Source organism: Pseudophryne corroboree, chromosome 7, assembly GCF_028390025.1.
Source record: "Pseudophryne corroboree isolate aPseCor3 chromosome 7, aPseCor3.hap2, whole genome shotgun sequence".
Taxonomy (NCBI): domain Eukaryota; kingdom Metazoa; phylum Chordata; class Amphibia; order Anura; family Myobatrachidae; genus Pseudophryne; species Pseudophryne corroboree.
This window is the reverse complement of record NC_086450.1, coordinates 127,157,056-127,173,504: the sequence shown is the minus strand read 5'-3', so window position 1 is coordinate 127,173,504 and position 16,449 is coordinate 127,157,056. Positions and strand designations below refer to the sequence as shown.

Below are 16,449 nucleotides of genomic sequence, written 5' to 3'. Positions count from 1 at the left end.
GGAGTGGAGTGGGCGAAAGCCAGATTGTAGTGGATCAAGGATGGAGTTGTCAGAGAGGTAGCTTGTGAGACGGCTGTAGACCAGTCGTTCAAGTATTTTGGAGGTGAATGGGAGAAATAGAGATGGAGTGTTAGCTAATGGGTGATGAAGGGTCGAGGTTGGTATTTTTGATAAGGTGAGACCAGATCATGTTTGAATGGTGAGGGAAAGATGCCGGTAGAGAGCGATAGGTTAAAGAGGTGAGCAAGGTGGGAGCAGGCAGTGGGGGAGAGGGAGCGGAGAAGACGGGAGGGGGTCCAGGGGGCAGGTTGAGGGGGGAGGATAAGATGAGGGAGTGGACTTCCTTGTCTGTAGTGGGATGGAAGTAGGACAGGGTGGGATAGATGGAGGGGAAGGATGATGGGGCAGGGGGGCAGCAGAGGGGTGATGGGAGGAGATATCGTGTCGGATATCCTCAATTTTGGAGATAAAGAAGGAGGCACAGTCAGTGGCAGAGAGGGAGGATGGAAGGGGAGGAGGAGGAGGGCGAAGGAGAGTGTTGAACAGGCGTTTTAAACCAGTGTGCCGTGGCACACTAGTGTGCCGCGACCAGTTGAAAGGTGTGCCGCGGAGCCAGAGCAGCTTCCTGCACCTTCAGAGTGAACTGTTGGACCGGGCTCTTCTTAGAGGATCAGTTGTGCTCCGGCCATGACCTATGCCTTGAAAACTATGTGATATCATAGGTCACAGCCACCGCGTCTCACCACCCAGCCAGGCCACCCGCCTGCATACACATCTACCAGTTCCCGCCTGCATACACAGCTTTCCTTGCCTACCCACATCCACACCTGTCCGACCGCCCGCTGCTCAGTATTTGCAGCACTCCACTATGAACAACCCCCGCCACTGAGGAACAGGGAGGAGGACAGCTGGTAATATTTGTTATTTTATTTCTCCTGTGGGGAACAATAGGATTTCAATAGGATTTATGTGGGGAGAACAAGAATTTATGGATTTATGGGGGGAACAATGGGAATAATTCATGTGGGGAGCAATAGGATTTATGTGGGGAGAAATTTGATTTATTTATGTGTGGAGCAATAGGATTTATGTAGGGAGCAACATGATTTATGTGGGGAGCAATGTGGATTGTTTTTTCTGTGTAGGCCAATGTATGTGTGGATTTTTTTTATTACTGTGAGGGCCAATGTGTGTGTTTTGTTTTTTTCTGTGGGGAACTGATGGTGTGCCTTGGCAATTTTAAAATATTGTTCGGTGTGCCGCGAGTAAAAAAAATAAGAATTTACTTACCGATAATTCTATTTCTCGTAGTCCGTAGTGGATGCTGGGAACTCCGTAAGGACCATGGGGAATAGCGGCTCCGCAGGAGACTGGGCACAAATAGAAAGCTTTAGTACTACCTGGTGTGCACTGGCTCCTCCCCCTATGACCCTCCTCCAAGCCTCAGTTAGGATACTGTGCCCGGACGAGCGTACACAATAAGGAAGGATTTTGAATCCCGGGTAAGACTCATACCAGCCACACCAATCACACCGTATAACTTGTGATCTGAACCCAGTTAACAGTATGATAACAGAGGAGCCTCTAGAAAAGATGGCTCACTACAACAATAACCCGATTTAGTTAACAATAACTATGTACAAGTATTGCAGACAATCCGCACTTGGGATGGGCGCCCAGCATCCACTACGGACTACGAGAAATAGAATTATCGGTAAGTAAATTCTTATTTTCTCTGACGTCCTAGTGGATGCTGGGAACTCCGTAAGGACCATGGGGATTATACCAAAGCTCCCAAACGGGCGGGAGAGTGCGGATGACTCTGCAGCACCGAATGAGAGAACTCCAGGTCCTCCTCAGCCAGGGTATCAAATTTGTAGAATTTAGCAAACGTGTTTGCCCCTGACCAAGTAGCTGCTCGGCAAAGTTGTAAAGCCGAGACCCCTCGGGAAGCCGCCCAAGATGAGCCCACTTTCCGTGTGGAATGGGCTTTTACAGATTTTGGCTGTGGCAGGCCTGCCACAGAATGTGCAAGCTGAATTGTACTACAAATCCAACGAGCAATAGTCTGCTTAGAAGCAGGAGCACCCAGCTTGTTGGGTGCATACAGGATAAACAGCGAGTCAGATTTTCTGACTCCAGCCGTCCTGGAAACATATATTTTCAGGGCCCTGACTACGTCCAGCAACTTGGAGTCCTCCAAGTCCCTAGTAGCCGCAGGTACCACAATAGGCTGGTTCAAGTGAAACGCTGAAAACACCTTAGGGAGAAATTGAGGACGAGTCCTCAATTCTGCCCTGTCAGAATGAAAAATTAGGTAAGGGCTTTTATATGACAAAGCCGCCAATTCTGAGACACGCCTGGCTGAAGCCAGGGCCAACAGCATTACCACTTTCCATGTGAGATATTTTAAGTCCACAGTGGTGAGTGGTTCAAACCAATGTGATTTTAGGAACCCCAAAACTACATTGAGATCCCAAGGTGCCACTGGGGGCACAAAAGGAGGCTGTATATGCAGTACCCCTTTGACAAACGTCTGAACCTCAGGAACTGAAGCCAGTTCTTTCTGGAAGAAAATTGACAGGGCCGAAATTTGAACCTTAATGGACCCTAATTTTAGGCCCATAGACAGTCCTGTTTGCAGGAAATGCAGGAAACGACCCAGTTGAAATTCCTCTGTAGGGGCCTTCCTGGCCTCGCACCACGCAACATATTTACGCCAAATACGGTGATAATGCTGCACGGTTACATCCTTCCTGGCTTTGATCAGGGTAGGGATGACTTCATCCGGAATGCCTTTTTCCTTCAGGATCCGGCGTTCAACCGCCATGCCGTCAAACGCAGCCGCGGTAAGTCTTGGAACAGACAGGGTCCCTGCTGGAGCAGGTCCCTTCTTAGAGGTAGAGGCCACGGGTCCTCTGTGAGCATCTCTTGAAGTTCCGGGTACCAAGTCCTTCTTGGCCAATCCGGAGCCACGAGTATAGTCCTTACTCCTCTCCTTCTTATGATTCTCAGTACCTTGGGTATGAGAGGCAGAGGAGGGAACATGCTGAGGAAGTCTGCTTCCCAGTTGTCCACTCCCGGAATGAATACTGCTGACAGTGCTATCACATGATTTTCCGCCCAGCGAAGAATCCTTGCAACTTCTGCCATTGCCCTCCTGCTTCTTGTGCCGCCCTGTCTGTTTACGTGGGCGACTGCCGTGATGTTGTCCGACTGGATCAACACCGGCTGACCCTGAAGCAGAGGCCTTGCTAGGCTTAGAGCATTGTAAATGGCTCTTAGCTCCAGTATATTTATGTGAAGTGTTGTCTCCAGGCTTGACCACAAGCCCTGGAAATTTTTTCCTTGTGTGACTGCTCCCCAGCCTCTCAGGCTGGCATCCGTGGTCACCAGGACCCAGTCCTGAATGCCGAATCTGCGGCCCTCTAGAAGATGAGCACTCTGCAACCACCACAGAAGAGACACCCTTGTCCTTGGGGACAGGGTTATCCGCTGATGCATCTGAAGATGCGATCCGGACCATTTTTCCAGCAGATCCCACTGGAACGTTCTTGCGTGGAATCTGCCGAATGGAATCGCTTCGTAGGAAGCTACCATCTTTCCCAGGACTCTTGTGCATTGAAGCACTGAGACTTGCCCTGGTTTCAGGAGGTTTCTGACCAGTTCGGATAACTCCCTGGCTTTCTCCTCCGGAAGGAACACCTTTTTCTGGACTGTGTCCAGAATCATCCCTAGGAACAGAAGACGTGTTGTCGGAATCAGCTGCGATTTTGGGATATTTAGAATCCAGCCGTGCTGCCGTAGCACTACTTGAGATAGGGCTACTCCGACTACTAACTGTTCTCTGGATCTTGCTCTTATCAGGAGATCGTCCAAGTAAGGGATAATTAAAACGCCTTTTCTTCGAAGAAGAATCATCATTTCGGCCATTACCTTGGTAAAGACCCGGGGTGCCGTGGATAATCCAAACGGCAGCGTCTGAACTGATAGTGACAGTTTTGTACCACAAACCTGAGGTACCCTTGATGAGAAGGGTAAATGGGGACATGGATGTAGGCATCTTTGATGTCCAGAGACACCATATAGTCCCCCTCTTCCAGGTTCGCGATCACTGCCCTGAGTGACTCCATCTTGAATTTGAACCTCTGTATGTAAGTGTTCAAAGACTTCAGATTTAAAATAGGTCTCACCGAGCCGTCCGGCTTCGGTACCACAAACAGCGTGGAATAATACCCCTTCCCTTGTTGCAGGAGGGGTACCTTGATTATCACCTGCTGGGAATACAGCTTGTGAACTGCCTCCAATACTGCCTCCCTGTCGGAGGGAGACGTGGGTAAAGCAGACTTCAGGAACCGGCGAGGGGGAGACGTCTCGAACTCCAATTTGTACCCCTGAGATACTACTTGAAGGATCCAGGGGTCCACTTGCGAGTGAGCCCACTGCGCGCTGAAATTCTTGAGACGGGCCCCCACGGTGCCTGAGTCCGCTTGTAAGGCCCCAGCGTCATGCTGAGGACTTGGCAGAAGCGGGAGAGGGCTTTTGTTCCTGGGAATTGGCTGTCTGTTGCAGTCTTTTTCCCCTTCCTCTGCCCCGGGGCAGAAAAGAGGAACCTTTTGCCCGCTTGCCCTTATGGGGACGAAAGGACTGCGCCTGATAAGACGGCGTCTTTTTATGCTGAGAGGCGACCTGGGGTAAAAATGTGGATTTCCCAGCAGTTGCCGTGGCCACCAGGTCCGATAGACCGACCCCAAATAACTCCTCCCCTTTATAAGGCAATATTTCCATATGCCGTTTAGAATCCGCATCACCTGACCACTGTCGCGTCCATAACCCTCTTCTGGCAGAGATGGACAGCGCACTCACTCTTGATGCCAGAGTGCAAATATCCCTCTGTGCATCTCGCATATATAGAAATGCATCTTTTAAATGCTCTATAGTCAACAATATACTGTCCCTATCCAGGGTATCAATATTTTCAGTCAGGGAATCCGACCAAGCCACCCCAGCGCTGCACATCCAGGCTGAGGCGCTTGCTGGTCGCAGTATAACACCAGTATGTGTGTATATACTTTTTAGGATATTCTCCAGTTTTCTGTCACCTGGTTCCTTGAGGGCGGCCGTATCAGGAGACGGTAACGCCACTTGTTTTGATAAGCGTGTGAGTGCTTTATCCACTCTAGGGGGTGTTTCCCAACGCGCCCTAACCTCTGGCGGGAAAGGGTATAATGCCAATAACTTTTTAGAAATTATCAGTTTTTTATCGGGGGAAACCCACGCTTCATCACACACCTCATTTAATTCATCTGATTCAGGAAAAACTACGGGTAGTTTTTTCACACCCCACATAATACCCTTTTTAGTGGTACTTGCAGTATCAGAAATGTTTAAAACCTCTCTCATTGCCGTGATCATGTAACGTGTGGCCCTACTGGAAGTCACGTTTGTCTCCTCACCGTCGACACTGGAGTCAGTATCCGTGTCGACGTCTGTATCTACCATCTGTGGTAACGGCCGTTTTAGAGCCCCTGATGGTTTCTAAGACGCCTGGACAGGGACTAGCTGATTAGCCGGCTGTCTCATGTCATCAACTGTCTTTTGTAAGGAGCTGACATTGTCACGTAAATCCTTCCATAAAGCCATCCACTCAGGTGTCGACTCCCTAGGGGGTGACATCTCTATTATAGGCAATTGCTCCGCCTCCACGTCATTTTCCTCCTCATACATGTCGACACAAACGTACCGACACACAGCACACGCACAGGGAATGCTCTGATAGAGGACAGGACCCCACTAGCCCTTTGGGGAGACAGAGGGAGAGTATGCCAGCACACACCAGAGCGCTATATATATATATATAGGGACAACCTTATATAAGTGTTTCTCCCTTTATAGCTGCTGTATTGTTAATATCCCGCCAATTAGTGCCCCCCTCTCTTTTTTACCCTGTTTCTGAAGTGCAGGACTGCAGGGGAGAGTCAGGGAGACGTCCTTCCAGCGGAGCTGTGAGGGAAAATGGCGCCTGTGTGCTGAGGAGATAGGCTCCGCCCCCTTCTCGGCGGCCTTTCTCCCGCTTTTTGTGGAAATCTGGCAGGGGTTAAAATTCATCCATATAGCCCAGGGGGCTATATGTGATGCATTTTCGCCAGCCAAGGTGTTTCTATTGCTGTTCAGGGCGCCCCCCCTAGCGCCCTGCACCCTCAGTGACCGGAGTGTGAAGTGTGCTGAGAAGCAATGGCGCACAGCTGCAGTGCTGTGCGCTACCTTGTGGAAGACAGGATGTCTTCTGCCGCCGATTTTCCGGACCTGTTCTTGCTTCTGGCTCTGTAAGGGGGCCGGCGGCGCGGCTCTGGGACCGAGCTCCAAGGCTGGGCCTGTGATCGGTCCCTCTGGAGCTAATGGTGTCCAGTAGCCTAAGAAGCCCAATCCACTCTGCACGCAGGTGAGTTCGCTTCTTCTCCCCTTAGTCCCTCGATGCAGTGAGCCTGTTGCCAGCAGGTCTCACTGAAAATAAAAAACCTAAACTAAAACTTTCACTAAGAAGCTCAGGAGACCCCCCTTCTCGTTCGGGCACAAAAATCTAACTGAGGCTTGGAGGAGGGTCATAGGGGGAGAAGCCAGTGCACACCAGGTAGTACTAAAGCTTTCTATTTGTGCCCAGTCTCCTGCGGAGCCGCTATTCCCCATGGTCCTTACGGAGTTCCCAGCATCCACTAGGACGTCAGAGAAAGGTTGAAAATCACTGGTGTTAAAAGTTTCAAAGAGACGGCGTGGACTGGAGGACTGAGAAGAGATGAGTACTTAGAAAAAGGATTTCCTGGCGATGGAAAGAGCAGAGCTGTAGGAGGAGAGAATAAACTTGAAATGGAGGAAGTTTGCCAGAGAGTGAGATTTCCTCCAGGAGCGTTCAGTGGAGCGTGAACATTTTTGTAAGAATCGTGTTCGTTTGGTGTGCCAGGGTTGGGGTTTGGAGCGACTGAGGGGGAAAGAGGAGAGGGGGGCCATAGAGTCGAGAGCAGCAGTTAGGGAAGAGTTATAGAAGGAGGCTGCCTGGTTGGGACAAGTCATAATGGTAAGAGGAGAAAGGAAAGTCTCGAGGGAGGACAGGATACTGGGGTTGAGAGACCCGAGATTGCGTCTGGTGATGGTGGGTCTGGGCGTGGAGAGGAGAAGGGAAGATGAGAGGGTGAAAGAAAGCAGATGGTGGTCAGAGAGAGGGAATGAAGAGTTTGAGAAATCAGAGAGATCACATTGGTGAGAGAAGACAAGGTTGAGGGAGTGGGCGAGATTGTGAGTAGGGGTGAAGGTCCATTGAGAAAGTCCAAAGGAGGTGGAAAGGGCAAGAAGATTAGTGGAAGTATTAGTTATGTCAATAGGGATGTTAAAGTCACCGAGGGGAAGTCAGGCAGGAAAGTTGTCAAGGAAAGATGAACAGCGGCCAGGGGGGCGGTAGATCACTGCCACAAGGAGGTGAATGGGTTAGAAGAGGCAGATAGCGTGGACTTGAAAGGTGGAGAAGGTGAGGGAGGGCTCAGGTGGGATGACACGAAAGGTGCAGTTTGGCAAGAGAAGGATGCCCACACCTCCACCCTGCCGGTCATCAGGTCTGACTGAGTGGGTGAAGGAAAGGCCTCCGTAGGAGAGGGCAGCAGGGGAGGGGGTGTCAGAGGAGGAGAGCCAGGTTTCAGTGACGACGAGAAGGTTAAAAGAGTTGGAGATGAAGAGGTCATGGATAGTTGGCAGATTGTTGCAGATTGATCTAGCATTCCATAGTGCACAGGAGAAAGGAAAGGAGGGGACATGGGAGATGGGGATCACGTTGACTGGGTTCTGAATGCATGTGGGTGGTCCGGAAATTGGAAAGGGGGGGGGGGGTGACCTAGCAGTGAGGATTGGTATGGGACAGGATCGAGGAGCCATAATTCCAGTACAGTAGTGTTGTTCAGAGGAATAATATAGAATGGAGTGGGTATAATATAGAATGAACAATGAGAAGTGGGGTGCGGTAAAGGCAAAGACAGTGCAAACAGGAATTTTGGGGAAATAATGGAAGGAACGGAAAAGCTGAGATTGTTTCACAGTGGTTGTAGATAGTATAACTGAGGAGCAGTAAGCACTAAGGACTAAGCAGTAAGCACTAAGAATAAGCACTAAGGACCTTGGCCCTCATTCCGAGTCGTTCGCTCGGTATTTTTCATCGCATCGCAGTGAAATTCCGCTTAGTACGCATGCGCAATATTCGCACTGCGACTACGCCAAGTATCTTTGCTATGAAGATAGTATTTTTACTCACGGCTTTTTCATCGCTCCGGCGATCGTAATGTGATTGACAGGAAATGGGTGTTACTGGGCGGAAACAGGCCGTTTTATGGGCGTGTGGCTGAAAACGCTACCGTTTCCGGAAAAAACGCAGGAGTGGCCGGAGAAACGGGGGAGTGGTTGGGCGAACGCTGGGTGTGTTTGTGACGTCAAACCAGGAACGAAAAGCACTGAACTGATCGCACAGGCAGAGTAAGTCTGGAGCTACTCTAAAACTGCTAAGTAGTTTGTGATCGCAATATTGCGAATACATCGGTCGCAATTTTAAGATGCTAAGATACACTCCCAGTAGGCGGCGGCTTAGCGTGTGTAACTCTGCTAAATTCGCCTTGCGACCGATCAACTCGGAATGAGGGCCCTTATTCAGAGATGGACTCAGATGCTGCATATGCAGCCAGATCTGCAGCCATATCAGCAGGTAAGGATATGGCTGCAGATCTGGCTGCATATGCAGCACCTGAGGCGGCCTGTCGCAAGGCTGCCCAGCATGGGAAATGCACGGTGCCAGGGGTTTTCATGCTCAGGGTGTCATGCTCGTTGCCAGGGGTTTCATGCGGTAGGTGTTATGCTTGTTGCCAGGGGGTAATGCTTGTTGCTAGGGTTGTGCCCCCAGTGCCATATATACCCCCAGTGACAGATATCCCCCCCACAGTGCCAGATAAAAACATGCCCCCGTTGCTTTGCCCCCAGTAGTTATGCCCCTTCTTTGCCCCCAGTAGTTGTGCCCCCTTTCATTGCCCCCAGTAGTTATGCCCTCCCTTTCTTTGCCCCCAGTAGTTGTGCCCCCTCTTTCATTGCCCCCAGTAGTTATGACCCCTCTTTCTTTGCCCCCAGTAGTTGTGCCCCCTTTCTTTGCCCCCAGTAGTTGTGCCCCCTCTTTCTTTGCCCCCTGTTGCTGTGCCCCCGTCGCCGCTTACAAACACACAAACACACACAAAAACAATACTTACCACTGCCCCGCTCCTGCTTCCCGACCGCTTCTTCTGCTGCTGCACTGCTCCGCTCCGTCTGTCCGCCCGCTCCGTCTGGCCGTCGCTCCGTCTGGCCGCCCGCTTCCCGGCACCCGATCATCTCTATGGGAGAGACGTCATGACGTCTCTCCCATAGCAACGAAGCACAGACACTAGAGGTCAATAATGACCTCTAGTGTCTGTCCCTGGAGCCGGCTGCAGCGGACGCCCACACAGCCCACGGCGTCTGCTGCAGCCGTTGACTCGAGTATAAGCCGAGGGGGGCTTTTTCAGCATAGAAAAATGTGCTGAAAAAGTCGGCTTATACTCGAGTATATACGGTATATAGATTCACAAGTTTCATTATCTGTAACTGTCAATGCAATAAACTCAGTATTGCGGCTTCCCAGTACAAAACTATTTCCATTAGTGGGAATGGACAGGAAAACTAGTGACAGTGATAAGGGCAGAAAAACACTTTTTTGTGTCAATTATATTGCAGTAAAATCTGTACCAGGTGGAATGGAAATATATTGCTGAGTATTTATACATGATGATAACTAAGTGCACAAATGACAAGTCAAGTTTTCTGCTTCAGTCAGTTCATTGTACACAGTACGCCAGTAACAGCACAGGATTAACTATATAATGACACAATGCATAAGCAATGGTGTTTGGTTTTATTCTAGTGCTTAATGAAGTGAGCATATGTATGCACAGTATGAAGTCAATTAATAAATAATGAAATCAGGCAATGCCTCTATGTACACATAACAGAAATATAAATGACAACTAGAACAGTAAAATGCAAGGTAGTGATAAGCCACAGCTCACGTCACCAGTCACAATCACAAGTACAGGTTGAGTATCCCTTATCCAAAATGCTTGGGACCAGAGGTATTTTGGATATGGGATTTTTCCGTATTTTGGAATAATTGCATACCATAATGAGATATCATGGTGAAGGGACCTAAATCTAAGCACAGAATACATTTATGTTTCATATACACCTTATACACACAGCCTGGAGCTCATTTTAGCCAATATTTTTTATAACTTTGTGTATTACACAAAGTGTGTCTACATTCACACAATTCATTTATGTTTCATATACACCTTATACACACAGCCTGAAGGTCATTTAATACAATATTTCTAATAACTTTGTGTATTAAACATAGTTTGTGTACATTGAGCCATCAGAAAACAAAGTTTTCACTATCTCACGCTCACTCAAAAAAGTCCGTATTTCGGAATATTCCGTATTTCGGAATATTTGGATATGGGATACTCAACCTGTAGCAGTATTGATAGATGCTTTTCCCTGTAACATTTCAATGCATGCCACAGGGGCTCTGATCTCCCTCTATAAACAGTAGACAAGTGACGCTTCTTGATCCTTGCTGATTGGCTACTTTACATTGCACTATGATTAGCTGGATTCTCCCAGGGATCTACATTATTATGCAAAATTGGCTGAAGCCAGATCTATTTGTGGATCCCAGAATTTAAATCAGATTTCAGAATTAATAATATGGGCAATATGTAGATAACAGTATTAAAATGAACATGTTAGGAAAATGTTTCCTGTGTGCTCAATAGCATATTTTCTATGTAGCCCTACAAAAGGAAACTGAATTCATTTACTGCCAGATCGCACAGGGAACACTGACCGAAGGAATGTGCTCCTAGAGAGATGTCTGAAAGTCCTATCAGCTCTTCTTAGAACAATTAGCTAAGTGACATGAGAAGTGTAAAATTAAGGGAGATAATGAACTGTCCAGTGTGGAAAATGTATATGAGTGACTGGGAAATTGGATTAGGAAGTAGTGATAACCTATACCAGAACTTTACTTTTTATATTAATCTGTAAAATGTAAGTGTGGGAAAGCTCACGGTGCGTAAAATATAATGTCACGTAATTATGGAATATATTGTGTAGACACACACACAAATATTAGCTATACAGTATAATTCACTTGACCAGGCCGCATAAAATAGATGGTGTGTACAGCACTTGTTAATATACACGTTCAATCGAATCGCAATATACACAATAGGATGTAATGAAAATGAATACGTTTCGTTCCCGTCCAAGTTCCAAATATTTAAATCCTGTCTTTATAACCTGTTCATCGGAGTCATATTCTGTGAAGCAGAATTACGTATTAGCTGCAAACGTGTGGATGGTGATCATATTACAGAATAAGAGTATGTTCTGATAAGTCTTTGTACTGAAATGGTAAAGTTTTGCTATACACCAACATTACTGGATATTTCCTGGCACCCGGGAAAGTCTGTGCCTCTGAATCTGGGTCTACAAACAATCTGCAATCTTTCAGTTACAAAGCTATGACTGACAGACTGTACAGCACTCATGCTGTTATCATGTGTTACCAGGACTGCGTTATCACAGTAGGTTTTACACGTGAATGTTCCTCTTCTCATTAGCATTTGTACGTTGTTTTTTTACTTCCTCCGGATAACAAATAAATAACACTGAACATCCACCATATAGGAGCATACGATATGAGCTCACGATATGGACTATACAGTTTATATCATTAGAAAAACGAGTGCAGGTGTGTATAGAACCAACGACGCACGTTGCGCGCTCCCGTGGATCGTCATCGTTGGAAAAAACAGACTGTGCATGCACAGTCTATTTTGGCTAGAAACTTGACGATATAGGGGTCATTCAGATCTGATTGCTGCTGTGCTGTTTTCGCACAGCGGGCGATCAGGTGATAACAGCGCATGCATATGCACCGCAATGTGCACACACATCGGACAATCGAGATCGCCGTTCAGCGATGGGATGGTGCGAAAAATCCGTTCGCACGGGTGTTCGCAAGGTGATTGACAGGACGAAGCCGTTTGTGGGTGGTAACTGACCGTTTACTGGGAGTGTTCGGGAAAACGCAGGCATTCCCAAGCTTTTTCAGGGAGGGTATCTGACGTCAGCTCCGGCCCCGATCAGCCTGATTCTGTTGCACTTTAGAAGTAAGTCCTGGGCTGCGCAGAGACTGCACACACAGAATTTAAGCAGTTCGGCGTACACATAGCATCGCACACTTGCACGGCAATAATACACTCCCCCTGTAGCCGGCGACTATCTGAAGGTAGGACAGCACAAATCGCAGCCCATCGATCAGATCTGAATGACCCCCATAGTTTCTAGTATAGCCAAAATCTTTCATAGCCAGTATTGCACACTAGGCCCCTATAGAATAATACATCTGGACTACTTATGCTTCAAAGATCTGAGTAGTTTAACATTAAGTATGGCATGCTGAACTTTTAGTTCCACATTATCTGGAGAACCAAAGTTATCAGAAGGCAGACACTTCTTATGTTACAAATTTTTTTTGTTTACCACAAACTATAATGTATTATGGCCCTCATTCCGAGTTGTTCGCTCGGTATTTTTCATCGCATCGCAGTGAAAATCCGCTTAGTACGCATGCGCAATGTTCGCACTGCGACTGCGCCAATTAACTTTACTATGAAGAAAGTAATTTTACTCACGGCTTTTTCTTCGCTCCGGCGATCGTAATGTGATTGACAGGAAATGGGTGTTACTGGGCGGAAACACGGCGTTTCAGGGGCGTGTGGCTGAAAACGCTACCGTTTCCGGAAAAAACGCAGGAGTGGCCGGAGAAACGGTGGGAGTGCCTGGGCGAACGCTGGGTGTGTTTGTGACGTCAACCAGGAACGACAAGCACTGAAATGATCGCACAGGCAGAGTAAGTCTGGAGCTACTCAGAAACTGCTAAGTAGTTAGTAATCGCAATATTGCGAATACATCGGTCGCAATTTTAAGAAGCTAAGATTCACTCCCAGTAGGCGGCGGCTTAGCGTGTGTAACTCTGCTAAATTCGCCTTGCGACCGATCAACTCGGAATGAGGGCCAATGTATTATACAGTAAGTGCTTAAAATATATACTATATATGTGAAACATGAAATTATCTAAGATACTGGATATATGCTGAAAAATAGTGCCTTTAGATTTTAGTTTTCCTATGGGGATTTAAAGTCTGTCGGCATATGTTCCTAAGGTCTTGTAGCTTTCCGACCATCTATTTCACAATCTATACTATGGTATACAATGCTTCAGCTTTTGCTAAAAGTAGAATATTATACAGAGCACAGCACACGTGGCTTCAGTCGTAGCAGCCAACTCTTTTAATGACTGATAATGCTCATTTTATTTACCCCCTGCTCATTTTACTTAGCCCTGCATATGGATGAAAACTGTCATGCCTTGACAAGGTTAGTGGTAAGTAAGCACAATTATTGGGGGTTATGCACCAACAGTGCGGGCTCCTAAAACAGGTCATGCCTTGACAAGGTTAGTGGTAAGTAAGCACAGTCATCGGGGGTGACGCACCCACTGAGCGGGCTCCTAAAACAGGTCATGCCTTGACAAGGTTAGTGGTAAGTAAGTACAATCATTGGGGGTGACGCACCCACAGAGCGGGCTCCTAAAACACTGGCTACTCTTTTCTCTAGATTTTAACATAATAATCATTGATTGCTATATAGTTACAGCATAGTTACAGCCGTAAAAGCTTCTTTAAGCGCGATATACTGTATAAACATAACATATAAAATTACACCATACATAATTTTGATAAAAGTTAATTAGCAGTTTAAGGAGTATAATAGTTAAACGCAAAACACTAATATTAGCGGTTAGCAGAATGTTGCTTACATGTTATTTAAATATGATCAATATGTTTCATGTAAAGCTGATGTACAGCAAGGTGTGACAACCTTTTTTTAACTTGTACCCCAGCATGATATTAAATGTTTTCCAAGTGCCCATTCAAGTATGGTCGTTTATATTAAGTACTGGCATAAGTCTACATTTATTCAAAGTATCCCCTAATCTGTGCAAATATATACTGTACTTGTTTGTTTCAATTATTTAAGAGCACCCCTTCTCCTTCTGAATACTTTTATTCTGTACTAATCTAATTGATATTATTTGGTGTCAGAGTTAAGGGTTACTTCAGTCTGTAAAATATATCCTTACCCTTGGGGTACACATATCACAGGTTGAGAACCTCACTTACAGTATCAGCTATGACCTATATCAATTTTTAATCACTACACATGAACATAAATCTAATTTGTGTCACCTTATATGTGTTTATTTTAACAAGAGTCTGAAACTGAATAATGTTGAACCCTGTCCTTGAAGGCATCCAATTAGCCAGTGACTTTTTAGCATCCAATCATTTTGTAAAAGGTCACTTGTGCTTATAATATGTCTGTATACTAGAGAACGATGGAGAAGCTGTTTATGGTCTGGCTTACCTGCAGTTTTTTAAGGTAATGCACTGACAAATAAACCACTAATAAACTGAATGATGTTTTCATGTCTGTTTGTGCGCTTGTGTGTCTGCTGTCCATACGTGTGTCCATACTTGTGTGTTTGCTGGCCATACGTGTGTCCACACTTGTGTGTTTGCTGGCCATACGTGTGTCCATACTTGTGTGTTTCCTGGCCATACATGTGTCCATACTTGTGTGTTTGCTGGCCATACGTGTGTCCATACTTGTGTGTTTGCTGGCCATACGTGTGTCCATACTTGTGTGTTTGCTGTCCAGGTAAATATACCTGAGAGAGTACTCCAGTGTTTAGCAATAACCATTTCACCCAAAGGGTAAAATAACTATATAATCCCCATTTTCAATGTAAATACATTTAGGTAATGGAAACAGTTATATCCTGTAGATTAACACTCGGTGTACCATCTCATAGCTCTCAATCGTGAATCATTACGTAACCCATCTCCCAAATGTAGCAGACAATGCATATTCCATCCTACTCCTGCTGAACACACCGTGTTACTGGACTATTTACAGCACGGTACCCATCCATTCATGAACCCGCTGTGTGCCTTCAACACTTACAAAGAAGCTTCAAGGCAAACTTAAGTGCCCTACTGTACAATAAGAAAGTGATCTCCTTACCCAGACTGCCTTGTGCCTCCTGTTCATCCCCACAGCTTGCTCTATAGCAAGTGTCATTATAAAGTTGCATCTATCCCTACATGGTCAAAGCAGCTACACCCATTGGTGCTTTATACAACACAACATGTATATGTTTATAGCTATATAATGTATTGTGGGAGATATACAATTATTGCACATATTTTCATGCTCAAGCTATATTATAACAGACAGTAGCAAATACCTGGTAAATTACCTTTGCAATGGTCCAGTAGCAGGAAAAATAATATATACTGTATAATCATAAATCCAGCTTACTGTATAACACTTACTTTGTCCTTCGAACTTCCTTATTATGGTTCCAAGAAATGTATTCTGTGGGGCCACATGCCCCCTCCTTACAGGCATTTTGGAAGTGAGTGTTCAGTTTCCAAGTGTGCACAATGCTAGTTCGCAGCAGGGTCTCCTGTGCTGCTGCTGCTGCTGCTACAGGATATGGACGATGTCTTCTCCTTCGCAAATCATTCTCCAGCGAACAATGGAGGCCAGGGATAGAAGGGGTCCTACAGCCTCATAAGCTGCCTGCCAGGTGCTGTCCCCCACCCCAATGCAGAGAGTCCTTCCCCTCCTCACCTCCGGAGCCCAGGCAGGCACATCTAGTGATGCTATGGGAGGAGGGGAGGGAGGGAGAGGGAAAAGGCAGTCACAGCGCAGCCTCTATAGGAGGCTCCATGAAAGAGGGAAGAGCATGTCTCCCTTATTGCTCTTAAAGAGCCCGTGTCATCAGCAGCTCCCTGGAATGGCTCCCTCCTCCAGGTCCCCGGGTGTGCAGCTCATTCTTAGCATAGGGAGCTGTCAGCAGTCACAGAGCAGGTTGTGCAGGAAGCATGTGGAACATGCACAGGGAATCTGGCAGCTGCTTAGCTATGTGTGCTTATAATGTACTATAGAATGTGACCTTATTGTCTGCAGCCTCCTATTGTCATCAGCTCAAGGGGCCATTGTGGTTCTATTATGAAGCCAGCAGCCTGTTTCTTCACTACAGTAACCTTTTCTTTAGAGAAACATTATCTTTTAGATTGTAAGCTTCTTTCTTCATGTGCATTTCCTTTTCTTGCTTAACCTATCTTATACTCCATACTCCCTTTGATGGCACCTAACCCCTGGTTTTCCATACCTGTCCTATATTATCTTTAACTGTAAGTGCTGTCTTCTTGT

At 46.6% G+C, this 16,449-nt stretch overlaps 1 protein-coding gene across 1 annotated transcript in view; it reads right to left on the bottom strand.

Annotated features, from left to right (window-relative positions):
* Positions 1 to 15,957, bottom strand: part of KCNH7 (potassium voltage-gated channel subfamily H member 7) — a 930,127-nt gene extending 914,170 nt beyond the window's left edge. The window contains exon 1 of the mRNA XM_063933624.1: positions 15,564 to 15,957. Coding sequence (XP_063789694.1) covers positions 15,564 to 15,639 — 76 coding nt within the window. The 5' untranslated portion in view covers positions 15,640 to 15,957. The remainder of the gene's footprint in view (positions 1 to 15,563) is intronic.
* Between the last annotated feature and the right edge of the window lie 492 nt (positions 15,958 to 16,449).